The sequence below is a fragment of the Entelurus aequoreus genome, linkage group LG17 (genome assembly GCF_033978785.1).
Source record: "Entelurus aequoreus isolate RoL-2023_Sb linkage group LG17, RoL_Eaeq_v1.1, whole genome shotgun sequence".
In the NCBI taxonomy this organism is placed as follows: domain Eukaryota; kingdom Metazoa; phylum Chordata; class Actinopteri; order Syngnathiformes; family Syngnathidae; genus Entelurus; species Entelurus aequoreus.
The window spans coordinates 29814381-29824380 of NC_084747.1; the positions used below are offsets into that span (position 1 = coordinate 29814381).

A 10000-nucleotide genomic window follows, 5' to 3' on the forward strand; every position below is an offset into this window, starting at 1 on the left:
ATTAGGATACAGACACACAAATTAGTGCACAAACACGTGAATCGGATTACACACACACACTAATTGAGATACAGACACACAAATTAGTACACAAACACGTGAATCGGATTACACACACACAAATTGAGATACAGACACACAAATTAGTACACAAACACGTGAATCGGATTACACCCACACACACACACACACTAATTGAGATACAGACACACAAATTAGTACACAAAGACGTGAATCGGATTACACACACACACAGATTGAGATACAGACACACAAAGTAGTGCACGAACACGTGAATCAGATTACACATACTAATTGAGATACAGACACACAAAAGAAAACACAAACACGTGAATCGGATTACACACAAAGAGATTAAGATACAGACACACAAATTAGTATATGAACACGCAGGTCAGATTACACACACAATTTGAGATACAGATTCACAAAATAGCACATTAACGCGTTCATCGGATTACACACACACACAAATTGAGATACAGACAAAAATCAAAACACGAACACATAAATCTGATGAAACACTAATACACAAATTTAGATACAGATTAGTACACAAATACATGAATCGGATAACACACACACACACACACACAGATTAGTACACAAATACATGAATCGGATTACACACACACACACACACACACACACAGATTAGTACACAAATACATGAATCGGATTACACACACACACACACACAAACACACGCAAATAAATTAAGATACAGACACACAAATTAGTACACAAACACGTGAATCGGATTACACACACACACACACTAATTGAGATACAGACACACAAAATAGTACACAAACACGTGAATCGGATTAAACACACACAAATTGAGATACAGACACACAAATTAGTACACAAACACGTGAATCGGATTACACACACACACACACACACACACACACACTAATTGAGATACAGACACACAAATTAGTACACAAACACGTGAATCTGATTATACACACACAAATTGAGATACAGACACACAAATTAGTACACAAACATGTGAATCGGATTACACACACACACACACACACACATACACACACACACACATTAATTGATATACAGACACACAAAATAGTACACAAACACGTGAATCGGATTGCACACACACAAATTGAGATACAGACACACAAATTAGTACACACACACGTGAATCTGATTACACACACACACACACACACTAATTGAGATACAGACACACAAATTAGTACACAAACACGTGAATCTGATTATACACACACAAATTGAGATACAGACACACAAATTAGTACACAAACACGTGAATCCGATTACACACACACACACATTGAGATACAGACGCACAAATTAGTACACAAACATGTGAATCGGATTACACAAACACAAATTGAGATACACACACACAAATTAGTACACAAACACGTGAATCGGATTACACACACACACAAATTGAGATACAGACACACAAATTAGTACACAAACACATGAGTCAGATTACACACACACACAAATTGAGATACAGACACACAAATTAGTACACAAACACGTGAATCGGACTACACACACACACAAATTGAGATACAGACACACAAATTAGTACACAAACACGTGAATCGATTACACACACACACACAAATTGAGATACAACACACAAATTAGTACACACACACACGTGAATCGGATTACACACACAAATTGAGATACAGACACACAAATTAGTACACAAACACGTGAATCGGATTACACACACACAAATTGAGATACAGACACACAAATTAGTACACACACACATGTGAATCGGATTACACACACACACAAATTGAGATAGACACACAAATTAGTACACAAACACGTGAATCGGATTACACACACACAAATTGAGATACAGACACACAAATTAGTACACAAACACGTGACTCTGATTACACACACACACACAGATTGAGATAAGCATTTGCAAATGTTTTTGCTCCAAGAAAAAATGTCTCTCTTTTTATTGAATAGTTTGTAAAAAATGCTGCGGTGCGTCCCTCTCATGCAGTAACGACATCGCCATGATCAAGCTGTCCGAGCCGGTGACTCTGAGCGATCAGGTTCAGCTGGCGTGCGTTCCTCCTGCTGGGACCCTGCTGCCGAACCTCTACTCTTGCTACATCACCGGATGGGGCAGACTCTACAGTAAGTGGCTTTTTGCTTTTAGTCATTTTATTTTTTCACAGTCCACTACCTCCACAAAGAGTTTTTTTTCCAATGATGTTTGGATTCAGAGGCTGGCGGTGACCCAGGGAATCCCCCAGAGTCGGGATGAAAATAACGTGCATGAGATATTGGCTAAATCATTTTCGGGGAGTTAATGCTCCTAAATTGAACATTTGCAATGGCCTGTGGACTCTGCTGCGTGTGGTTGTTCACACGCTGTGGATGTGTGTTCCAGCCGGAGGCCCCATAGCTGATAAACTGCAGCAGGCTCTGATGCCGGTGGCGGACCACCAGACTTGCTCAAAGCCTGACTGGTGGGGCATCGCTGTCAGGACCACCATGCTGTGTGCCGGTGGCGATGGAGTCGTGGCTGGGTGTAATGTAAGTTTCACCCACACCCCCTATTTTATGACAATACTTAAAAAAAATAAAAATATGATTTGTATGTGGTGTTTAACTCTAGCATGATCGCATGAGATTTTTTTTTTAGGAACTATATAATCACTAATATTGCTTCAAAAAGCTGTGCACTACAAAATGTGCTCATTGTCTCGCCTTCCTCATTTTGATGAAAAAAAAAAAAAAAAAAATCAGCACAAATTGTTTTCCATTCATTCATCCATTTTCTACCGCTTGTCCCGTTCGGGGTCGCGGGGGTGCTGGAGCCCATCTCAGCTCCATTCGGGCGGAATTGTATTATTCAATTTTCTTTCGTAGGATGAAGTGTTTTATATACAGTCGTGGTCAAAAGTTGACATACACTTGTAAAGAACATAATGTCATGGCTGTCTTGAGTTTCCAATAATTTCTACAACTCTTACTTTTTTTGTGATAGAGTGATTGGAGCACATACTTGTTGGTCACAAAAAAACATTAATGAAGTTTGGTTCTTTTATGAATTTATTATGGGTCTACTGAAAATGTGACCAAATCTGCTGGGTCAAAAGGATACATACAGCAATGTTTAACATATTGCTGGGTATTGTGGCCAAACAGCTCAATTTTTGTTTGATCTGACCACAGAACTTTCCTCCAGAAGGTCTTATCTTTGTCCATGTGATGTCAGATGAAACAAAAATTGAGCCGTTTGGCCACAATACCCAGCAATATGTTTGGAGGAGAACCGGTGAGGCCTTTAATCCCAGGAACACCACTCCTACCGTAAAGCATGGTGGTGGTAGTATTATGCTCTGGGCCTGTTTTGCTGCCAATGGAACTGGTGCTTTACAGAGAGTAAATGGGACAATGAAAAAGGAGGATTACCTCCAAATTCTTCAGGACAACCTAAAATCATCAGCCCGGAGGTTGGGTCTTGGGCGCAGTTGGGTGTTCCAACAGGACAATGACTCCAAACACACGTCAAAAGTGGTAAAGGAATGGCTAAATAATGCTAGAATTAAGGCTTTAGAATGGCCTTCCCAAAGTCCTGACTTAAACGTGTGGACAATGCTGAAGAAACAAGCCCATGTCAAAAAAACAACAAATTTAGCTGAACTGCACCAATTTTGTCAAGAGGAGTAGTCAAAAATTAAACCAAAAGCTTGCCAAAAGCTTGTGGATGGCTACCAAAAGCACCTTATTGCAGTGAAACTTGCCAAGGGACATGTAACCAAATATTAACATTGCTGTATGTATACTTTTGAACCAGCAGATTTGGTCACATTTTCAGTAGACCCATAATAAATCCATAAAAGAAACAAACTTCATGAATGTTTTTCGTGACCAACAAGTATGTGCTCCAATCACTCTATCACAAAAAAATAAGAGTTGTAGATATTATTGGAAACTCAAGACAGTCATGACATTATGTTCTTTACACGTGTATGTACATTTTTTTTTACCACGGCTGTATATGTTGCTGATCAATTAAAATTAATTATTTATTGAGTTCATTTTTTTGTAGTTTTCAGTATCAAATGGTTCAAGTGGGTTAAAAAATAAGGATTTTAAAACTAGTTTTGTTTGTTTTCTTTTCAATCTTCAAAGCCAAAAAGGGCATACAAGTCCTTAATTAAAATGTTTTTGTCTGTTTTTTGTTTGTTTGTTGTTTTTTTTTACATGAAAACCCTATGATTTTGCCATTTACCCTCTGAACACATTTAATTTTCTTTTCTTTTTTTAATTTATTTATTCTATAACATGTCTTGTCCAGCACAATTTCAGATTTCTTCAAAGCTAAACAGGACATAAAAGTCCTTAAGTTTATTTAAGAGCGTAAACAAATTTAGGATTATAAATATTATTATTTTTCTCAATAAACATCAGTCCTGAACCAATATATCAAACATTTAATATTGGTTTGGTTTTGATCAGATAATGTCACAGGTTTAAATTGGTAAAAAAAACCAAAAAAACGCATGTTGTCACTACAAGCTCCGCCGGGAGTGTGCATTAGCACCGCATGCAGAAAAGCTCCAGAAGCGTGCAAGCCAACTTTAATCACTCCTACAAATGCTAAAAAAAAAACACAACTTAGAGATACTCTTCTGTTGTTTGGCAACATTTTCAATACCACTGGTTTAATTATTTCACCAGGAAGGCAAAGCCCAGCCTGGGGGACATTGGTCTTTTTTTATGGGCTCGTAGCAAACTGTTCAAATGGAATAAACAATAAACATCAGAAATGGAAAAATAGAGCAAAAAGACAAAGCAATGAGAAACAGCTGAGGTGTTGATACTAATAATGAATCTTTAAAAACACTCAAATGTGTCTTTAAATATACGATTTAGCCTTTTTATGAGTCTATGTCATCACAAATGACACGATGACATCACATTTACTGAAAGAATATTAATAACAATATTGTTTGTTTTATTACTTAAAAGCTCCGCGCCACTGCCGTTCTTTTTAGAATGTAAAATAGTTGACTATTGTTGTTATTTATGATTATTATTATAAGCACAGTATTGTTTGTTTTGATGTACAGGGAGGCTCCAGAACACTGCTGTTCTTTTTCCAATGTATACTTCCCTGTTAGCAGCTGTTACTGATATTTAAATTCTGTGCACAGAGATGTTGAAGCACGGCGATCATAAATACTTGACACTTAAATAAAGTAGTGCATTTAAAAGTACATACATGGAGTGAAATTACTGCCAAAACTCCACAGACACACACAAATGTTTTTACTCACGCCCAACGATTTGCTTGTAAAAAAAAATACAAAATTGTAAAAATGATTCGCAAAGAAAAAAACAATTATCTGCGATTCAACAAAAGATTTACCAATTTAAAAAACAATTTTCTGCAAGTTTAAACTTTTGGCAGTAATATTCCACCCTGTGCAGTCCACACACTTGCACTCACAGCCCCCGTAATTCGCTCTTTACAACGACAGGTGGTGCTGCTGAGTCAATTTAAGGTCGTCAGAGCTACTATTATGCGCATGGTGCCATCCGTTAAAAATAAAGTTAAAAAAGCAGGGTGGGGAGTAAAATGGCAGGAGAGCGGGGAAACAAGCTCAGCCTGTAAGTAAACTTGTAGGTTCCCCTCTTTTCTGTCCGCCATTTTACTTCCCACTTCTTCTTCTTCTTGTTATATTTGAGCGACTATTTTGCGCATGGTACCATCCGCCAAAAAAAACAAAGAAAAAGAAGCAGGCTGGGGACTAAAATGGCGGACAGTAGAGCAGGGAAACAAACTCAGCCTGTAAGTTAACCTGTAAGTTTCCCCTCTCTTCTGTCCGCCATTTTACTTCCCACTTATTCTTCTTGTTATATTTGAGCTACTATTATGCGCATGGTGCTGTTTGCCAAAAATAACAAAGAAAAAGAAGCAGGGAGGGGAGTAAAATGGCAGACAGGAGAGCGGGGAAACAAGCTCAGCCTGTAAGTTAACATGTAAGTTTACCCTCTATTCTGTCCGCCATTTTACTTTCCACTTCTCGAACTTGGGGCAGTATGGCGTAGTGGGTAGAGCGGCCGTGCCAGAAACCTGAGGGTTGCAGGTTCACTCCCCACCTCTTGACATCCAAATTGCTGCCGTTGTGTCCTTGGGCAGGACACTTCACCCTTGCCCCCGGTGCCGCACTGGTGAATGAATGATGAATGAATGATAGGTGGTGGTTGGAGGGGCCGTAGGCGCAAACTGGCAGCCTCGCTTCCGTCAGTCTACCCCAGGGCAGCTATGGCTACAAATGTAGCTTACCACCACCAGGCGTGAATGAATGATGGCTTCCCACTTCTCTGTGAGCGCGTTGAGTATCTAATAATAGAAAAGCGCGATATAAAATCTAATCCATTATTATTATTATTATTACTTCTTCTTCTCCTTCTATTTGAGCTACTTTTATGCGCATTGTGCAATCCGCCAAAAATAACAAAGAAAAAGAAGCAGGGCGGGGAGTAAAATGGCGGACAGGAGAGGGGGGAAACAAGCTCAGCCTGTAAGTAAACCTGTAAATACCCCTATCTTCTGTCCGACATTTTACTTCCCACTTCTTCTTCGTCTTGTTATATTTGAGCTACTATTATGCGCATGTTGCCGTCCGCCAAAAATAACAAAGAAAAAGAAGCAGGCTGGGGACTAAAATGGCGGACAGAAGAGGGGGGAAACAAACTCAGCCTGTAAGTTAACATGTAAGTTTCCCCTCTCTTCTGTCCGCCGTTTTACTTTCCACTTATTCTTCTTGTTATATTTGAGCTACTAATTTGCGCATGGTGCCATCCGCCAAAACAAAAAAACAAAAAAAGAAGCAGGGTGGGGAGTAAAATGGCAGACAGGAGAGCGGGGAAACAAGCTCAGCCTCTAAGTTAACATGTAAGTTTACCCTCTCTTCTGTCCGCCATTTTACTTCCCACTTCTTCTTCTTGTTATATTTGAGCTACTAAGTGGAATATTACTGCCAAGTTTTAACTTGAAAAATAATGTTTTTTAAATTGGTAAATATTTTGTTTAATCGCAGATCATTGTTGTTTTCTTTACAAATCATTTTTATAATATAATTGTTGTTGTTTTTTACATGCAAATCGTTTTGGCAGTAATTTCACTCCATGTATGTACTTTTAACTTTTTTCATCCATCCATCCATTTTCTACCGCTTTTCCCTTTCGGGGTCGCAGGGGGTGCTGGAGCCTATCTCAGCTGCACTCAGGCGGTAGGCGGGGTACACCCTGGACAAGTCGCCACCTCATGGCAGGGCCAACGCGGATAAAGAACATTTTATTTTTTTAACTGGCGACGTGATTAATAACATTATTGTGTGTTTGTGGAGTTTAGGCAGTAATTTCACTCCATACTCATGGGTACAGTTTTGATTTTCGAGTATCGAGAATTGTGGAAGGTCATACTGTAGGTATTGACTACTGACATTCTGGTATCGTGACAATCCTAATGGGAACAGTACCAGTAAGTGAACCAGTGTAAAAAGAAACAAAAACCATTGCATACCTTGTCAGTGTGACTGTGTTTCTCAACACTGCTCGACTCCTTCCCCTCTCAGGGTGACTCAGGCGGCCCTTTGAACTGCAAGAACATGGAAGGTGTGTGGGAAGTGCACGGCATTGCAAGCTTCGTCTCCGGCCTGGGCTGCAACTACGAGAAGAAGCCCACCGTCTTCACCCGCGTGTCCGCCTTCAATGACTGGATCGATCAGGTACAGGCGGGACGGAAGTCCACCTAATGACACGCATTTGTTGTCTGAGCACATTTCAATAACATTCTTTTATCTTTAGGTCATGATGAACAACTAGAGAGGATGAAGTGCCAATAAAACTACTCTTTGAATTTGTCTTGTGCTTTTAGTGCAGTGCTTCTCAATTATTTTCTGTTACTAAGAAAAAGAAAACATTTCACATTTTGCTATGAAATTGTTAGAAGTACACCTCTGCATAACATTGTATACCTACCAATATTAACAAAAAGAAAAGTAGATCAACTTGTAACAAACAATAACTTTACTAACATTATTTTTTATATTATTTATTTATGGCTCTTTAAAGGGAACCGGAACTTGAGGAGTCGTTCCTTTCAGAGAGCCGTACTAAAAACTGGCTCGTTTTTTTCAATCAAGGAAACACAAGTATCAGTTGGAGGCTAAGGTGTGGATCAGAATCATTTAAATTTGCACACAAACTACTCAATTGGTGGGAATTATTCTGAAATATTGGCTATCAATTTATTTTCTTGTGTGTTTATTGGAAACATTACATAAAGCGGAGCAATATTTTAATATTTTGGCAGTGACATCACAAGTTTGAATTTTCCCTCACCTAAAAAAACTTTGTAGCGTTTTAACAATGCATAAAAAAAATAATATATATATATATGAAGTAAAACTAAAATGTATCAATGGATAGTAAAAGTATAAATACAAATAGAAGAAAAATTAAGGGATAATAAAAATGACAAATTGTACTACCTGCTGTGTGCACACTTGAACTATTACATATCAGAACTATGAATTAAAATAGTGAATCTAACTAAAAATAAATAGAAATAAATACAATATAAAATAACATTAATAATAAAATACATAAGAGGGCTGTGAATCTTTAGGCACCGCACGATTCGATTCAAATCGATTCTCGATACAAAACGATTCCCGATTCAAAGTCTATACTTTTTAATAACATTGGGTGCCAGTTCTATGATTAACTACATTATTCCATGATATAGATAAACAGCTGTGATAAATGTATATAGTACAAAAAAACAAAAGGTTTTGTTTAATAAAATTCTACCCAAACATTTAATAAAGTCAAACACAAATAAGGCAACAAGAGAAGTATCCAACATTTCCCTTATCTAAAGTAAATCTGTACAGCAGATATAGATCATCTATATGATTTGTCTGAGTGCCTGCACAGGACAGATTTAAAAATAAATAAATAAACATACAATTTTTATTTTTTTTAATCGATTAAGAATCGTTACAAAATAGAGTTGCGATTCATTCGAAAATAAAGAATGTTGACACCCCACATTATATATATATATATATATATATATATATATATATATATATATATATATATATATATATATATATATATATATATATATATATATATATATATATATATATATATATATATTATATTATATATACATATATATATATATATATATTATATATATATATATATATATATATATATATATATACATATATATATATATATATATACATATATATATATATATATATATATATATATATATATATATATATATATATATATATATATATATATATATATATATATATATATATATATATATATAGTCGCGATCAAAAGTTTACATACACAAGTAAAGAACATAATGTCATGGCTGTCTTGAGTTTCCAATAATTTCTACAACTCTTATTTTTTTGTGATAGAGTGATTGGAGGACATACCTGTTGGTCACGAAAAACATTCATGAAGTTTGGTTCTTTTATGAATTTATTATGGGTCTACTGAAAATGTGACCAAATCTGCTGGGTCAAAAGTATACATACAGCAATGTTAATATTTGCTTACATGTCCCTTGGCAAGTTTCACTGCAATAAGGCGCTTTTGGTAGCCATCCACAAGCTTCTGGCAATTAATGTTTTTGACCACTCCTCTTGACAACATTGGTGCAGTTCAGCTAAATGTGTTGGTTTTCTGACATGGACTTGTTTCTTCAGCATTGTCCACACGTTTAAGTCAGGACTTCGGGAAGGCCATTCTAAAACCTTAATTGTAGCCTGATTTAGCCATTCCTTTACCACTTTTGGCGTGTGTTTGGGGTCACTGTCCTGCGCCCAAGACCCAACCTCTGGGCTGATGATTTTAGGTTGTCCTAAAGAATTCGGAG

General features: G+C 37.0%; 2 protein-coding genes across 2 annotated transcripts in view; one reads left to right on the forward strand and one right to left on the reverse strand.

Moving 5' to 3' along the window:
• Window positions 1-7942, forward strand: part of ela3l (elastase 3 like) — a 15127-nt gene extending 7185 nt beyond the window's left edge. Inside the window, exons 5-8 of the mRNA XM_062025455.1 lie at window positions 2060-2196; window positions 2453-2598; window positions 7659-7811; window positions 7891-7942. Of these exons, the coding sequence (XP_061881439.1) occupies window positions 2060-2196; window positions 2453-2598; window positions 7659-7811; window positions 7891-7908 (454 nt within the window). The 3' untranslated portion in view covers window positions 7909-7942. The remainder of the gene's footprint in view (window positions 1-2059; window positions 2197-2452; window positions 2599-7658; window positions 7812-7890) is intronic.
• bco2l (beta-carotene 15, 15-dioxygenase 2, like) overlaps window positions 1-10000 on the reverse strand; it is a 182217-nt gene that overhangs the window by 84337 nt on the left and 87880 nt on the right. The window contains exon 3 of the mRNA XM_062025453.1: window positions 7607-7834. The gene's annotated coding sequence lies outside the window, so the exon portion shown is untranslated. The remainder of the gene's footprint in view (window positions 1-7606; window positions 7835-10000) is intronic.